At 38.2% G+C, this 18,910-nt stretch overlaps 1 protein-coding gene across 2 annotated transcripts in view; it reads right to left on the bottom strand.

Moving 5' to 3' along the window:
- Positions 1 to 14,285: 14,285 nt before the first annotated feature.
- LOC117370734 (protocadherin-1-like) overlaps positions 14,286 to 18,910 on the bottom strand; it is a 42,754-nt gene continuing 38,129 nt past the window's right edge. For both annotated transcript variants that reach the window (XM_033966263.2, XM_055221683.1), the window contains one exon: positions 14,286 to 18,197. In XM_033966263.2, the coding sequence (XP_033822154.1) occupies positions 15,954 to 18,197 (2,244 nt within the window). In that variant the 3' untranslated portion in view covers positions 14,286 to 15,953. The remainder of the gene's footprint in view (positions 18,198 to 18,910) is intronic.

Here is an 18,910-nt window from a genome sequence, read left to right as displayed (position 1 = left end):
GTGTGTGTGTGTGTGTGGACTGGGACCACGCTCGGAGAGGATAAAGCAGAGTTTGTCTGTGCATCGTCACGGCTTGACAACTTGTATGAATTTGGAAGAAGCTGTCTCTGAGCTGGTGTCTACAGAGGAGGGGTCTGAGTACAAGAAATGGCATGAAAAATGAAGTAATGAAATGTGTGACTGTAATAGAATTACACAAGTGTCGTGCGGTCAGGGCAGTCAAGGCAAGAAATAAAATGTAAAATCATCGTATGTCAAAACTGTAATTAAATAGATTTGAATAATATCCAAATAATCTCATTTCAAATCACTTATGCCACATATGTCAAACTCAGGCCCGGGGGCCATATGTGGCCCGCAGTATAATTATATTTGACACGTGAGATCATATCAAATGTGCATTAGAGCTGGCCCACCTGTATATAGCTCATGTACCACTAATACTACAAATCCCAGAATGCTTTGCTAATACACTGGTGTGTAGTCGAGACTGGCAAGTGCCCCTCCTTTTCTGTTGACACTCATTAGCAACCAAGCTAACAGTCATCTCAGCCAAATGAATTACTACAGAGACACACTTGATTTATTTTCTTTATCTTTTACTCTTTTATTTCACATTAAATTTAGCTCTGTTGTAATATCAAGCATGAGTTGTTACAGATTTTGTGTTTAAGCAAAACTAAAGTTTGTTTCCATTTGAAAAAGTTAAACATTACATATCAAGTGCAGCCAATAAATATTGAGTTTGGCCTGTGAATTTGTCTCAGTTTTTAATTTTGGCCCACTGTGATTTTGAGTTTGACACCCCTGACTTATACCTATGAAGTATGTTTGACGTCACAGTGTAATTTACTACACCCTACTGGTCACTGAGCGCACTGCAGTAACCGCGCGTCCAAACGTCTTATTAGCTTGTGTTGTTGTCCTGTGCTACAGAGGCCAAGCCGCGGCACACTCTCAACGTACACTTTTACAACCGGAGACCCGATCGAAGAGCCAGCCGGTTGTTTTTAGAGGTTTGCACGTGCGTACTGAGGACCGGCTCAAACAGCGCTGAATAAACCCCACTGAGGACATTATTGACATTTCTAGTGATTAGATGTTAGTTAAAAATACAGACCATCATTTAATCAAACATGAGCTAGTTTCAGGGTTTAGTTTGTGTGAAATGATGGATCCAGACGGAGCAGTGGAGTGACAGCAGCTGGAGAGGAGCCCGTCTGTTTATGAAGCAACAGCGTTAGTGGAATAACGGGACAATTATGCTTCGGTCCAACTGCAACTCCTGCGTCGGATCTTACTTATTAAGGGAAAAGGCTCCAGTGTCCGGCAACAATAAAATCCGCGTCCCGTCTGAGCCCGGATGTGTGGAGGAACATGATGTGGCTGTTCTGGACCTGCTCCACTTCAGGGAAATACAGGATGTTTGTTCAGGAAAGAGGTGGTTCTGATTTGCATCGGTGAGAGATGTTGTTAAATTGTTATCGACTAAATATTGACCACCCCAAGTCTCCTGCCCACCCTTAAAAGTCACCGCACTACTGAGTTACAGTCGAAGTATTTAAATGTATTATGAGTCTGTGGTACATGAGAGGTGAATCAGGATCGCCTTGTCCAATGGAAATTAAATGTGTTTTTGTTTCACTAAAGTGCCCAAAGAACTAATAATACTGCAGCTATCACTACTACTTCTACTACTACTACTACTATTACTACTACTACTACTGTTTCTGAGCTGGTGTCTACAGAGGAGGGTTTAACTACAATAATGAAATGTGTGACTATAAAGGAATTACAGTTCAAAGTATTTAAAGGCATTAGGAGTTTATTTTAAAGTTGAGGAGTGAATCGTGAGCTCATTGTCGAATGGAAAATAAAAAAATAAAAAAATAAATAATAATAACCACTTAGATTTCAAAACAGAATAAATAAAACAATAAAAAATGTGTTCATCTCGATATAACTTTTTAGTTTTCTTGTATTACTGTGTTTTTAATGTGTACATATGTCCTTTTACAGCACTGAAGCTTTGACGTCACTTCCTGCCGTAGACATCTGTCAGATTTCTATAAATACTGTGTGGAGGGATCAGAGAGTGTCCCGTGCTCCTCAAATGCATCGCGCTGCCTTCACGAACATCTGTCTCTCACTAATCCTCCACCGCTTTCAACACGACCCAGTGCAACGTAAACTTACTTTATATTGTCAAGTTTAACAAAAGTGTGACTCCACTCCACAGTTTGTACAATGTAATCCAACAAACCAAACACTGTAGTGAAAGAAGTAAGAACATTTGAATAAAATCAGATAAATACAGCTGTTTTAATAAATATAAAATTAGAATTAACAATTAGAATTTTGAATAAATAGGGCAAATGAATTCAAAAAAGATATAAAAGAAAAAAACAGAAGTACTGATTTACTTTTATTTAAAAAAAACAAACAAAACAATCTATAAAAATATACAAAAATCCAAATGTTACCTTTTTTTTTTTCTTTATCAATAAACATGACATTTCTACAAGACAAACATAAAATTCCTGAATAACTAAATATGGATCAAATAAGTTTAACAAAAAAAAAAGTCAGAAATATAAAACTGTAATTAGGGCAACAAAAAAAAAGTATAAATATATATATATATATATATATATATATATATATATATATATATATATATATAAATATATATATATAAATATATATATATAAATATATATATATATATAAATATATATATATAAATATATAAATATAAATATAAAGAAGTACTGATTTACTTTTATTAAAAAAAGAAAAATCTATAAAAATATAAAAAATCCAAATGGTACCTAAAACTGAATTTTTCTTATTTTTTTTATCCATCAATAAATGTCATTTCTACAAAACAAACACAAAATGCCTGAATAACTAAATATGGATCAAATAAATTCCACAAAAAAATTATGAATAAAATGTATAAAAACAGAATAAATAAAAAGAAATTTAAAAACTATGTGGTATTCCATGTGATAAGTGAAATCCGTGCTCTTAGTGGGTTCTTGCAGAGTGCTTGGATTAGGGCTGCTCTGGTCTTAATCTCTGAGGTCAAATTAGGATTGAGGATCATGATTGCTCCACATTCAACATCAACACACGCTTCTCTTCTGTTCTGTCAGAGCCCACGATTCACTCAAGTGACGTTTCATTTTGAACAAATATGAAGTACAATTACGGACGTGCAAAGCTAAAATCATATCTTATAACAAAACAGAAAAATTATATATTTTAATAGACTTATATTTGTCTCAAAGTCTAAACTTTAACCATTTTTTTCACTAATGGAACATGCATTGAAAAAGTAAAAGGGGCCATAACAAATTATTATCTTTGGAATATCACGCCGATTTAGACCTATTATAACTGTTTTGGTCCCACTTAAGTAATACTTCAGTGTAATGTTTTTGCGTTTTTGTATTTTTGTCTCATGTTAACGTTAATAAAAAAGTTGTGTTTTTTTTTTCCATTCATTCTTGTTTTTCTTTTTGCCTTTGAATCCGCCGCAGCAGAGACACGCTGAGACTCTCGGACCTGACTCTTTATAATAACATTGTCGTACCTGTGATAAAGCTCCATTGTAAATCCTGACTATTTCCAGCCCTGTGCTCCGGTCACCGTGGTTATTTGAAAAATGCTAGCTAGCGGTCGTGTGGGTGCTAGTGAGGCGTGAGGAAAGGAGGCGAGGATGCGAGGAGAGGAGGAGAGGAGATAAGCACATGAGGAATCTGATACGGCCCACAGAACATAGAGTTTACACAGAAAGAGAAAAAAACACAGTGCTGCTCTTATCTGCGGCGGCGAGGAGTGAGGAGACGAGGAGACATGGTGAGGACGTAGGGAAGGAAACGAGGAAGGAATGATGTATCGGGTACAAGTGTAAACAGGTCTCGGTTTTTTACTTTTCTTTGTAAAATGACTGGAATGGCATTACACTTATCTATCTCAATGGAAACAAGAAGGTGTCATAACCAGGCCAAGTTACAGGTCAGATCTCTGAATAATGACTACCTTTAGTAATAGACATCCAGTTTGAGCAGCCATGTTCAGACTGAGAATTGTACTGTATGTGTCCTGCACCACGTCACAACTGAGCCTGTGTGTCAAAGCCTTAACCTGCAGACACACACATGCAAGTTTATGCTATTCATTCAACTGCAAAGGCTGCACTAGCACAGATTCATGATTGTCTGCAGGTGCTGGGGTTTAGGCAGTGACCATTCAGATCAGAGAGAGGCATTTTAGGTTTAAACCAACTGGATTTTAGCATTGAAACTGGCAACACAAATGATAGACTCTTATGAGACTCATTCTACTTTCTGATTGAATAAATGTCTTCAACCAAAAGACCAAATTATAACATTAACTTGTCCTTCGTGTCCAGTGTTTTTGTAATCATGAATAAATCAGCATTAAAATTGTTATCAGTAAAAGTTATCTTTGATTTGACCCTGTTTACTTCACATCTGGGTCACACATGGGTCAATTTTATGATTAAATTAAATTTGTCAATAAACTTATTCCTGATAAATAGTGTAATTATCGATGGATGGCTGTGAGAATTGGCCACGGCAACATTAAGCTCGAGACTGCCTTCTCTAAATGTAGTACAGTTGTCCCTCGCAGATTTTTTTAATGCAATTTTACATGCTTTTTTTCCCCAGCATATGAACATGCGTTGTGTTCTGCGTCCTGATTGGCTGAGGGACTGTAGACCATTGTCCATCAGTCTCCTCCGTGCCGTGTCTCCTGTACAGTACAGAACGTGTTCAGCCAAATTTACATAAATGTTCGACCGCAGTGTGACTCTTAAGTGCTGTATGTTTGCAAGTTTTCTCACCAACAAAACCCACAATGTCGATGAAACGTGCTGCACCGACAAAGGCGCCTACGAAGGTTTGAACTTTGAGAGTGTTTAAACAAGAGAGAAAGTTGAGAAAATTTTAATGCCTGTGTGAGAAAAGTGTATAAAGTGTGTGGTGAGGGGTTTTACAGCCTTGAAACATGTATAATAACTGTAAAAAATAAAGCTACTTCATGGATTTTGCCATATTACAGGTTAGTTTTAGAACGTAACCCCCGCGATAAACGAGGGACCACTGTATTACAATATCTTTATTTGGAATACATTTGGTTTTACTGTTGTAGACGCCATTTTGAGTACTTTTATCCAAATCCAAGATAGAATATGTTTGAATAGGTAATAGCTATGGAAACGGTGCACATTTTTCCTCACTCTGAAACTCATGCTCAAATGTGGCATTGTTATATAAGCCTCACTTGGCATTGTGTTTCTGAAAGCTTTCACATCAGCGTAAACCCCACAGCTCTGTCCCCTGTGTCCTGAGAGCGTCCTCCACAGATCACAGATAGTCCAGACAGAACGCACGTCGCCACGGAGACAGAGAAATAAAATAAAAGCAAAGGCTGAAAAATGAGCCCAGTGTGAATGCGATGGAACAGGGAGATAAAGACAGGTTTGTCAAAAATATATCTAAAAAAACCCACAGATATAGTCGAAATCTAAATGAGATGAGGGAGAATTATCAAACCGGATCTTTAAAGTGGATTTTTGCACAATCTGTCTCTGTCTTTAGGGTGAACTGTTTGCATTATTAGGCTACTCATTTATCTTGTGTTGATTTGTAAACAACTGTGTAATTTTTGCCAAGTTAAATAAAGCAGTTGAGACAAAAAAAAATCACTCCGATAGCAACGTTAGCAGTTTAGACGAGGAACAGAGCAAACCTGAGAGCATTTATCACCGACACAAAAAGAACACTATTTACAAAAAACACCAGGGACAATTTTAAAACCAGCGTGACATAACAGCCTGTACACACAGCACCTCCACTGAGCACGATGAGGTCGGCTCCTTTTACAGAGCACCTATCCTAATTGGCCCCTCCCACACAGGCACAGGTAAATACCAGCGAGTACAACTATATTTTTTAAAAGTTAGCCTTGCTGAAAACAGTGTTAAGCTTTATCCAATCATTTTTGTTGTAAAAATTGAGCTCTATATTCATTTAGCGGTGTTCAATGTAGAAAATAAACTACATACAAAAACTAAATGTTTGGACACCCCTCCTCCTCAGCGCACAGTGGTCTGTCCCGGAACCTTCTTAAGGCGCTCCAGCTCTCGTGATGGGACTTTTGGTTCATTTATGACAGGAGTGTCAAGCACATTTTCACCAAGGGCCACTTCAGCAAAATGGCTGCCGTCAAAGGGCCAGATGTAAATAAATGTAACAACTTCTGAACTTTTTCTGTATTTATTACTTCTTCAAGTTACAAATATTGCATATGCATTTGCAAAGATGTAAAAAAATATGTCTGTTTAACTTTGTATCTCCTGATAAAATGACATTTTAAGACCATCATACCTTTTAATTTACCCTGTGGAGGGCCACATTTAGCCCGTGGGCCTTGAGTTTGACACATGTGATTTATGGGATCCGAATCTTTTGGAGCCGTTCATGTCAAAGAGCTGTTCAAAAGTCTGGCTTTTTTACTATTCATTTGTATGACAGAAAACAGTGTAAAAACTCATTTTATCTACAAACTGATCACAGGGAAAAGCGACAAAGGTTCAGATGTGTTTAAAATGGGAGTTGGTGTGTTTACGCTTTCAAATGACTCAAAATCTAAATAAAATGTTTCACTACAATAATAATAATAATCATTAAAAAAATAACTTATTATGATGCCAAATGTGTTTTTTGTCTCACTAGTGTGGCCTGTTCTGCGTCTGTGCTGATCCTCGTGTCGGTTCAGTGTTGATCAGGATAAAAATGCATAAAAATTTGAAAGAAAAAGATTTGGTTCTTTTTAAAAGTGACATCCAGAACCGTTCAAAAGAGCCAACTCGTTCACAAGCGTCTCATCACTATCCGGCTCCCTGGGCACTCTTTGCCCTGAAAACCTAAGATGGCAGACACAGTATAAATTCAAACAATTAAATTACAAGCAAATATCCAATGCACTTCGACTCATTTCTTTTACAGGTCACTTTAACTGCAAGACGACATCTCAATTCATTAATAAACATTTTAAACTTCTTATGAATTTGCCATTTTCCCTGTTAATTATCCTGTTATTACGTAAATTCATTAAAATCTGTACTTGTTAAAATATATATATGAGATTAATCAACAAAAAATACTTCTTGATAATGAATATGTTTCAAAGTGTTTAACGAATATAAATCTCAAATTTTGATGTCTGCAGTAAATGTAAAACCCTTTAGGCATTGACTTGACTTCCTGGGGTGAAAAGTAGAGTTTTCCTCCCTGTCCTCAAACTGACAAACTTGTGTTGAAAGTCGACTCTGGATTAGCGCTGATTACAGCTCATAACGAGGTCTAACCCAATCACAGCAGGAAACAACCCGTAAGCGCTACTTCCTGATTCATTTACACCAATTAGCATGTGTCCCCTTCCCCCGCTATCTCCTGTTAGCTTCTGTTAGCTCATCCAGATAAACACAGTCATATACGGCGTAACCTGAACATGAGGTTTTGAATTCAATTATTATCAAATGATTTAAAGCTGCACTGCGTTACTTTTTTCTGGAGCATTCGCAGCCAGTTTTGTCTCCATGGAGATGTTACTGCTCAGAATATTCCATACTTATCTCTCCATGGAGACAAGTAGCAGGAGATGCCACCAGGCCATGTTATACTGTAAGTCAGATTTACGGACAAGCCTACAGGTCAGGTCTGCGTAGAGGAGAGCATAAATGATTTTCAAGTTTTTTGGGTGTTTTTTTTTTTTTGCTTTTTTTTTTGCTTTTTTTTTGTTTTGTTTTTATTTATTTATTTTTGTGCATTTTATTTTATTTTTTTTATCAATAAAGTAATTGAAGAAAAGCAGGATAGCAGGCCTAAATATAATGCCATACATGGGAACATTCCAGGCAGAACTCCATGGAAACAAAAAAGTTACATAGTGCGTCTTTACTTTTTTTTTAACAAGGTTTTTCAAAACAAAGCACACACCCACTGTTTCAAGCTAATGTAGTCGTCTTTGGAGAGTCCTGGCGTAGTCTGGTTTAGTTCTGTTTATTTTATTGTTTGCAGTCGCTAAGTTGTTTGTTTTGACATAAGTAAACTAGCCAACTAGCCTTTTTCTGATTCCGATTTTTATTTAGCAAATAACTGAACTGTTTAAAGATTTTTATTTTCAAAGTTGAATATTTGTTAAAAAAAAAAAAAAAAAATCACTGAGTGCCATTCCAGTCGTCTGAGCGCTCATTGTTGGGCCGGTGCCTGGGTTAGCGTGACTTAGCTCGTGCTAGCTGTAGCGTGTAGCAGTTGTCGTTAGCAGGCGCTTGTCACTCACACACTGACTGTACTTTTGGCAGAAGAGATTTAACACTCCAAATGGTGATCTGTTAGATAAAGAGGCAGAGAGAGAAAGAGGGATAGAAAGAATGAAAAAAGAGGAAGTGGCAGAGGGGCAGAAAAAAGAAGAGAAAGAGCGAGACAGTGGGGTCTTTTGTCATGTTAAAAACAAAATCTGGTTAAAAGACTGTTGAAATTTGGCGCCAAGTAGCTAGCCTGCGTTTAACGAGATCCTGGTTAATATCTGGAGATGTGTGTGACTAGGTACTCCTCATCAGTATCCGGGCTCAGATCTAGAGGAGGGTCAAGCTAGGTACTCCTGACCAGCTTAACTGTCTAACATCTGAAGAAAATTCCAGCTAGGTACTCATGATGAAGATCTTGGCTCAGATGTGGAGATGGGTCCAACTAGGTACTCCTGACTCAGATCTGGAGGAAGGTCTAGCTAGGTACTCCTGATCAACATAACCATGCACAAAATTTCAGCTAGGTACTCATACTCGTGATCAAGATCTTAGCTAAAATCAGGAGGTTTTCTGGAGAATCCTGCTAGTTACTCTACACAATATGATACTGACTTAGATCTGGAGGTGGGTCCATCTAGGTACTCCTGACTAACATAAATAGCTGGGATTTGGAGGAAATTTCAACTAGGTAGACCTCATGCTCATGACTAAAATTCCAGCCAGGTACTCCAGACCAATATTCTTGCTGAGATCTGGAGAAGGGTCTAGCCAGGTTCTCATGACCACTATCCTATAACCACGATCTGGAGGTGGCTTCAGCTAGGCACTCCAGACCAGATTTCTGGCTGAGATCTGGAGAAAGTTCTAAATAAGTTACGCTTGACCAGACCAAGATCCTGGTTTTGGCTTTGAAAATGACCCAGTTAGGTAGGCCTACTCAAATCTGGAAATGGTGGACTTTTGGAGCTTTCTGCCATGTTATAATTTTTTTTCTCATCTGAGACATGCTTGAAGAGGTTTTAGATGTCACCCATGCATGTTTCAGTAATCTAGCGATCTTTTCAAACCCTCCTTACAGTTAGCAGTACGAGCCTGTCACCCACACTCACACGAAGCCAAAAGCGTAATACAAAACAATACACTACAACTTCACAAACCTGATGCGATGTGCAGTAGTTGTGCATAGAAGTGTAATATCTCTCCTGTAACTTTTTCATGCTCCAGGTTTTCTATAGACCTCTCTTAGTCCAGGTTTAGTCCCTGCTCTAGATCCTCCTCTTGACAAATGCGTGTGAAAGCGTGTCCATGTTAGCTTAACCTTGCTGGAGGAGTATTTTGGTAGCGGAGACAGCGCCTGCCTCTGTACTTCATGTCTGCCATGTTAAAACAGATGTACCGCCGTGACCTTTCACCCCCGGTGGTAACCACGGGAACCCCTGACCTCCGGCAGACAGCAGAGACGGACCACCTGCTGCCAGCGCTAATATACGGATCCGGCAGAGGGCTAGCTGTGCGCTATAGGAGAGACACCGGCTTCTGCTATATTTGAACACTAAAAGGAACGGTTCAGGTTTGTCTATAGATCCATTTGATTCAACCTCATTCAGACTTTGTTTGTGTCTCTGGACTGCGGCATATTTCTTTTTGAATTCACTAGTCAATTTTGCTGTTAATCTTCTTGGTAATTATTTTTAATTAAAGGGCGTGTACCAATTTTTTCCTCATGTATTTATGCAAAATTCATCTTGCCCCATAATAGCTGCATTGTTCAGATCTTGAGGTTAAAATAAGTCTGCTATGTACTATGTTCTTGTCTGTTCTTGTCTTGCTAGTTGTTGTTGTTGTTACCGCAACGGCAAAACTCTACTCTGATCTGATCTTTAAGTTGTAAAAAGTACTCATCATGGTGAGTAATTAGGATGGTCAGAATGCATAAGGTAAGTGAGCAGTAACTTTGGACCACTGCAAACACATCTAATTCTAATAAACATAGGGATAAATAGGTATATTTTGTCCAGTTTTTGTTCACAAAATCAACAAATGCTGGGGGGAGTGGACAAAATGTTACTTCAGATTTTTTTTTTACCCAGGTTGAAGTAATAAGTAGAATTCATATGTGTAATAAGAAATAACAGGAAAGTAAAGTACAGGTTTGTTTTTTTAAGTTACATAAGTAGGCATACTGATCATGTAAGATTTATGATTCAGTAGAGACAAAACAAAAGTAAAACACAAACAAACCAAAAAAAACAAACCAAAAAGAAAGATAAGACATAAAGATTTTGTCAGATGGTTTTGGGGAGAGTAACCAAAGTATATATAGAAGTAAAAGTCAAATATAATGTGTGATATCTAACTTACTGCGCACACGCTGTAGTCAAGGCTGGTAAAGTGTCTTGCCCAAGTACACAACATTAACAGTAGCTTATGCACCGTTTAGAGGTAAGGCCCAAACTGCCCAGAGCTGTACTACTAACGGCTCACCAAGTTCAGTTATTTATTTTGTTTTGGTCATAAAAACTCACGCTAACGTCAATACTGTTTCCAATCTTAGTTTAAAGGTGTACTCTGTAATTTTCCTGTCACCTGTTTTTGCTTTGCTTGGACCGTTATGAAACACCTGCCTTCAAAACCACAGAAGAACCTCCGCCTTAACAACAAACCTCTCACTAACAACACATGTTCTGTCATTTGCCCTCTTCACCTGTGTATAAGCCCCGCCCACCTGTCATTCTCACCTGTGTATAATCCCCGCCCACTTCCTGTCCCCACACACCTGTCCCCACACACCTGTCCGTCCCCCCTCACTTAGGATTACAAGACGATGAGTGATGGACCATTTTTGACTTGTGCTGTTGGTTTTAGTCCACAAAAGCGCCTCTGTGTCGCTCACGTCAGCTACTCCCAATCTGCACATCTCGGGTCCAGACTTGTTAGAACCTGTCCCAGATCCCGGTCCCAACAAAGACCCTGTGTAGGACTTTCAAACTGCATTAATTTAGCTGTCGCGGTGATGGATCTGCCTGGAATGTGGGATGACATTTAAGTTTAGACCTGGCTTAGTTCTTGTCAAGATCTCAGTTTGGTCCCTAGTAAATATACCAGTGTTTGTTACTTAGTTTACTGTAGTCCTGGTTTAGATCCTGTCAAGACCTAGTTTTGTTAATCCATATTTAGACCTGGTTTAGTCCTGAGTTAGACCTGGTTTAGTTCTTGTGAAGATATTAGTTCGATCTCATTTTGGTCCCTAGTAAATATATTTATGGTCCAGTATTTGCTACTTAGTTTACTATAGTTCTGGTTTAGATCAAGGCCCAGTTTTGTTGGTCACTAGCTAGTCCCGGCTAAGTCTTGGTTTAGTTCTTTTAGCCCGTTTTTACTGCTTTTACCCTGGCTTGTGTTTAGTTTAGACCTGGTTTAGTCCTGAGTTAGACCTGGTTTAGTTCTTGTTAAGATATTAGTTCGATCTCAATTTGGTCCCTAGTAAATATATTTATGGTCCAATGTTTTCAACTTAGTTTACTATAGTCCTGGTTTAGATCTCGTCAAGACCCAGTTTTGTTGGTCCCTAACTAGTCCCGGCTAAGTCTTGGTTTAGTTCTTTTAGTCCGTTTTTCCAGTTTATAACCTGGCTTGGGTTTAGTTTAGACCTGGTTTAGTCCTGGTTTATTTTTAGACTTGAACTGATGATCGGATACTGGTTTAGCCACATTTCTTTAAACCTGACCTGGATCTAGTCTTGACCTGGTTTATTTCTGAAACAGACAGGCTTTGTTCAGAGCTGAGTAACACGTCATTTATTCTGCGATTAATTAGACAGATTTGTTTAGACATGAGTTCAGTTACACCAGGCTTTGTTGAGGACCTGTTTATTCCTGTATTAGAATGTATGATTGTTGCCTACTGTTTATCCAAACTTTATTTATTTTTGTCATAATTCAAGCTAATTCTGCCCTGGTTTGAACTTGGATTTGACCAGACTTATTTAGACTCATTTACCTGTTAGACGAGACATCAGTGTGACAGATCCGGTTGGAATGCAAGACGCCATTTTGTAATAAGTTTGAAATTATGTCGCAGCGGAGCCAGAGGTCAAAGGTCAAATGTCATGAGTCATTTTTGCCAGTAACTATTACTATCTGTCAGCAATATATTTTAACTTCTTGGATATTTGGTTTGTCGAAACAGTTTTTACCAGATGCTAACCCGAACAACATAGGCTAAACAGGAAAGCAAACGTGGATCTTTTCTGTGTAGTTTTAGAACAGTTCTGTCAAAACCAGAACTATACTACAAGACCACAGTATATCAGTAAAGATAAATTATGTTCTATCGTTATATAAAGTAGCCTCTACAGCCTCGGATTGCGTCGTCACACACTGTAGTATTTTCAGTTAGCCTAATGTTAAATCTATGGAAATTTAAAAATGCTAAATACTGAACTATTTAACTACGTATTGTTCCTTCAAAAGTTTTCTGACACTATAGTAAAAATATACCAGGAGTGACTCAGCAGCTTATCAGTGTGTGGCTGTGGCTCTTTTGCTAACTTTTTATTGTTTTTGCTAATGTATCTGCTAATGTATCTCTATACGTTTGCACATCTGGCAACAAACATAAGGATTTTTCCGTTCGATCCCGCGCTCTTACAGCTACTGAAGTTTTTTTGTTTGTTTTTTTTACACCAAAATCAAGTTTGAAATGTTAGCTTCATGCCAACACTGCTGAATATCCCTTGCTAGCATAACATCACTTTCCTCGTAGCACCAGCTGCCTTAAGCCGCTAGAAAGCCTCACATGGACTTGTCTCTGTCAGTGTAGAGCTCTGGGTGACAGATGCCGTTTTTAGCCACTGCTCTCTGAAATGACTGTAATTTGGAACACAGGAAAAGGCCGTTAGCTGCGCCGCTAATGGCTGCTATTACCACAGCTTTGGGTATCAGTCCGTCACCGCGGACACCTGGGGGAGATTAGCCTGGCTAACATACAAGATCTGAGCTAAGGAGCTAAAGGAGAATAGTTATGGTGCCATTTTAAAAGTCTGGCACGAATGGGTATAAAAACAGACATTTTTAATCATATTTTCAACATTATTAATGATAATGTTTTCACTAAATTGAAAATGCAGATGTTTTGATGTTTTTGTTCACTGTAACTTATAAAATAATACAAGTACATATATAAAACTGGAACAAAGTTAAAAGGCCCTGTATTACACACAGTTTACTCCAGTGAGAGCCATGTTAGGACGCTGTTACCTCATCAAAAACATACCTAGAGTTGTATTTGTTCCATTCACACATAAGGCAATAATTCTGCATAATAGGCTGTCTTCATCTCCAATGTGCAAAATGCTCCATTCCAACTTGTGATGTAATTAAGTGGTAGTTTTAAAGTGAACAGCTAAGTCAATTGAACTGATTTACTGTACAATACACTTAAGTTGTTGCTTTTTAATGAAATGCTTTTGTTTTACCTTTTGTTCAGTTGAAACTGAAAGAACAGAAAATCCCTTGATATCTTCTTTTGCACCAAGAAGCTAAGAAGTTTCAACAAGGCTAAAAGGACAGATGTGACTGTGAAGCTAGTGATTCTAGTGAAGTTGTACAAAGTTCAAAAACACCGTGGAGCACTTCCTGTATCACCGCTTGATGACATGACATGGTGGAACAGACTGTTTTCAATTTGAGAGAAGAAATCAGCCTCAGTTTGTGTGTTAAACGTGTGTGAATGAAACAAAACACAACTCCTGGTATGTTTGTGATGAGGATACAAAATTATAACACAGAAAAAAATGCATTTTTATTTCACTAAATTATCAGTAAGGGATAGTATTACTTCAAATGACTGCTATATGTTCTTCATATGAATGTATGAATGATGAGAATGAAAACTCTAACCTATTCCCACCCATTGAATGCACACCAAGTATTGTTTTACATTTTAGCAACACTTTTATTGAAATAAATTCTGTAATAAAACAAATATGAACACTGTACAAGGATGTCCCAAACAGGTCAGAAGTGAGATATGAAAATGTGTGTTAATCCATGGAATATCGTAGTAGTCTTTGGTATGAGGAGGTAATATGGACACTGGTAGAATTATTCATATGCTTTCTGAAAATAATAATGTTGGATTGCAGAGATTTGAGACAAGAATAGACTTGGTTTAGTTTCAAGTACTAGCATTACAATATGTTTAGTTCTGGTTTAGTCCTAATTTAATCTTGGTTTAGTTCTTGAATTAGACTGGATTATGGCTGGTTTAGTTTAGTTTAGTTCTGGTTCAGTCTTTATTTAGTCCTAGTGCTTTAAATAAGGAAATTGTAGTACTACCGGTAGTTAAGTCTAGCGCTCGGTTAGATCTGGTTTAGTCCCCTTTTAGTCCTGGTTAAGACCTGGTTTAGTCCTTAATATTTATTGCCTTGTCTCTATCTCAAACTCTCTACATTATTATTTGTCAAAACATTAAATTGTATTGAATTTGGCGCTGAATTCTTAGCACATGGGACCATGACAAACACATTCACACCACACAATAATATTTAAATGAATACAAAACGGCACAAAACATAAAACACATTCATAATTAATATTTACAAACTCATGGTTGATTGTCTGCTCTCAAAATGGCCCCATTTTTCCCAAATGTTGTGTTTAAATTTGAGTAAATAAAGCAGTTCCAAGGCACTCCAGATTTAAGGCAAAAAGAGGAAGTGGCCCGACATTTCTGTGCAAAGATTTGGGTTTTTCAGAATAAAAGCACTATTGTATTTCACTTAAATGTTTTCAGCTGTACCCTGGTTCGTTATAGTGTAGAAAACCTAGAATGTCTTTATTTAACCACAGCTTATTTATATTGTATGGAACTATTTTATTTTTTAAAGTTGAGTTGATATTTTACATTTTTATTTTTTTATTTTTTTATCAATTTTTACTATCTGAAAAAATTTTCTCTAAAAATTTCAGGCTGAAAAATAGAATAGTTTCATAAATAAGCTTCGGTTGAAAAGACACAGTTCCGACTTCATATTTTGTGCGATCCTTCTCGCTAGTTGCTCCGGTATTCAACTCCCTGACCTGTCTAAAATCACTTCAAAATTGCTTGTGAACACTTCAAATTGGTCCAAGTCTGTCTCAAAAAGCAACAGGTACAAAAGTTCACAGTCTCCGTCAATAAACGGAAGCAGGAAATAGAACAGAACACACGTAACAGAGCAAAAAAGCTTTTCAAAAGAACAAAACCAGTGCCACGTACATTTAAAATAATGCAAATCACATATAAGTCAAGGATAGACCAATATGGAACCATTTCAAGTCCATTTTTAAAAATTAATAAACATTTACAGCAAAGTAATATTAACAATCCTTCAAAAATAATTCATTGATAAATAATTTTTGGTGACCCATTTTTGGTCTATCCCTTTTTTTAATCCTTCACGGTGAAAGTGGTAGTGTCCAAGCACATGTACAAACAACAAAAAATGAAAACAATGATGAAGCAAAAACAAAATGGCGGCTTTTGTATAAGGTGAACGTAAAATAAAAGGGTCAAAGGGGTTGGTGAAAGTCAGTGCAGTGGATGGAAACAGTCCCCAAAATGGCTACCACACGCGGTTGGTCCAGTAGATGTTGTGGTTGTTGTACATAGGCGTGTTAGCGTAGTCGCCTACCTGTTTGTTGTTGTACTTCGGCGCCTTGTAGCTATAATCCGAATACTGATCCGAGCCGGTGGAGTTGTTATCCCCAACAAACGTGTTGGTTGCGGGGAGGTCCTGGACAGCTTGGTGCTTTTTGGATGCGGACGGGGATTGTGGTTGCAGTTGGATAGAAGGAAGGGGGGAATTCGAGCGGTAATGGCGTCCCAAATCGGGGCTTCCGGGCGGGTAGTTGAGCGGCAAATGGATTCTCGGGCTGTCGTTCACGTTGTCATTTATCAGATTGAACTTCAGCCCCTTTTGCAAGCTGGCTTCCTCATCTTCCTCTAGTGGTTTTGCCGGTTTTGGCGCTTTCCCCTTTTTGGTCTTTTTAGCTTTGTTGTTTTTCGGTCCCTGCTTTGGTGCGTACAAATCTTTGCTTTCTTTTTTGCCCGCTTGGTAGCCACTTTTTGTATCTTTTTGCAAGCGTTGGCGCAGCACGACAACAATCACAATAACCATTATAACACCAGCAAGCCCGGCCAAACAACCATACACAATGTGTGTGTTACGTTGTGCGAGGATGTAGTTTGGATCTCCAGCGATGTCGTGGTCCAATGGGGTGTACAAGCTGTGTCCAACAAGAGCTTCAATTTGCGATACATTCGATTTGGTGTCATTCACATAAACGTGGACTAAAGCTGTGGTGTGGCGTTGCGGTTTTCCTTTATCACTAACTTTTACAACCAGGCGATGCAGTCCATTATGTTTTCCGGTGAATTCTTGTGCCAGCGTGATTTCTCCGTTTGACGGCGATATGTGGAATAGTCCATAAGGGTTGCCTCCTGTAATCGTGAAAACCAAATCTGAATTAGGTCCAGAGTCAATGTCCTCGGCTTCAACGACTTCAATGGTTGTTTCGGGTGGTGTTAGCGGGGTTAGAAATGTGTATGATGAATTGGATGGTTTGGTAACGTAAGGGGCATTGTCATTTTCGTCCAAAACGTTAATTGTCACGCCAGCATAGGAGGAGCGGGGTGGGTCTCCAGAATCTACAGCTTTTAGACGGAAAGTATACGTGCTTTCCTTTTCGCGGTCAAAAGAAATACTGGACAAAATAGTTCCTGTCCCGTTTTGGATGAAGAATTTTCCATTTTCTGGTTCAACAAACAACTTAACTCTTGCGTTTTCACCTTTGTCCGCATCTGAAACAGTTACTACGCCAACAGGGTTCAGCGGAGGCATGTTTTCAATGACGGAAAAGCTATAGCTGCTTAGCATGAATTTGGGATCATTGTCATTGCGATCCAAGACATTAATAACAACAGTTGCAGTACCAGTTTTGATTGGTACTCCTTTATCGGCTGCGGCAACACGGAATTCGTATCTCTCTGTTTCCTCTCTGTCCAAAAGATTTTTAACCCTAATCTCCCCAGTACTTGAATCGATTTCAAACAGCCGCCGTGCGTTTGCATCCACAATGCTATAGACAAGTTCTGCATTCAAGCCACTATCTGCATCTGCAGCAATAACATCCAAAACTTTATCCCCTGGTTGGTTTTCTTCATGAAAGTCCACTTCGAAGACCGCTGGCGAAAAGGTTGGTGCATTATCGTTAATATCTGTGACCTGCACTTTCAAAGAATTGGTGCTAGAGAGAGCAGGGTTTCCAGAATCAACTGCCACAATTTCAATACGGTAATCCTTAACTCTCTCAAAATCCAAAAGTGTTGTGGTTTGAAGAAAGTATTTCCGTTTGCGATCATTTGTTGATTCGCTAGCCGGGCGAAGCTGGAAGGGTACGTCGCCAGCAACCACGCAAGTCACCACAGCGTTTTCTCCCTCATCGCGGTCAGAAACTTGCACCAAGGCAACCGGTGTTCCGATGGGCATGTCTTCAGAAATATTAGCAACGCCGTTGTGGTGCGTAACAAGCCCGATTCCGCGGATTTCAATAGCAGGGAAATTGTCATTTTGGTCCTTGATGATGACGGTGACTAAAACTTTGGAGCTTTTGGAGTTGGGACCGCGATCTCGAGCAACTACGAAGAACTTGAGGAAATTCTCCTCCTCACGGTCCACAGGGCCCTTGACGTAGATGACGCCAGTGGAGCGGTCAATCCGGAGCAGCCGCTGAACAGTGTCAGACGCCTGGTGGAGGGCGTAGTCGATCTCAGCATTCACACCACTGTCGGCGTCAGTGGCTCGGACCTGAAAGACACAGAATAAAAATATAATATTATGAGACAATATAGCATTTTAATTTTTCCTGGCATTTTGTTTTGGCTTTGCAGGCTATGTTTAAATATTTATTACTTTATTTTTTCAACATTATATGAACTGGTTTTCAAAGTAACAGTATAATAGACAGTAGTATAGCCATTATATATATATATATATATATATATATATATATATATATATATATATATATATATATATATATATATATATATATATATATATATATATATATATATATATATATATATATATATATATATAGTTGAATTACTATGAATATGCTGCTTTATACATTTCCATAATATATTTTTTATGTAATCTTTCAGTCAACCTATATGAATAATTTATTCTCAATATGAGTAGTAGCCATAAAGTAGTAGAGCTATGCAGTACATTTAATCTCCCTTCAAATAACAAGAATATGATGGTACTGTAAACTGATTTTCTTATTGTCATTTAATTTTGTATATCATATGACCAAAATTATTAAGTCGTAAATGGTCACATTTTTATATAGCGCTTTTCCACCTTCCAGGCACCCAAAAGCGTGTTACAAGAAACCACTCACCCATTCACACACACATTCATATACCAGTGTTCACAGACACTGGAGGCAAGTGTCTTGCCCAAGAACACAATGACAGCAATTATAAATATATTTTATTACTATTAAACATATT

This window comes from Periophthalmus magnuspinnatus, chromosome 5 (assembly GCF_009829125.3).
Source record: "Periophthalmus magnuspinnatus isolate fPerMag1 chromosome 5, fPerMag1.2.pri, whole genome shotgun sequence".
Lineage (NCBI taxonomy): Eukaryota > Metazoa > Chordata > Actinopteri > Gobiiformes > Gobiidae > Periophthalmus > Periophthalmus magnuspinnatus.
The sequence above is the reverse complement of the archived record's forward strand: the minus strand, read 5'-3'. Positions and strand labels throughout refer to the sequence as shown.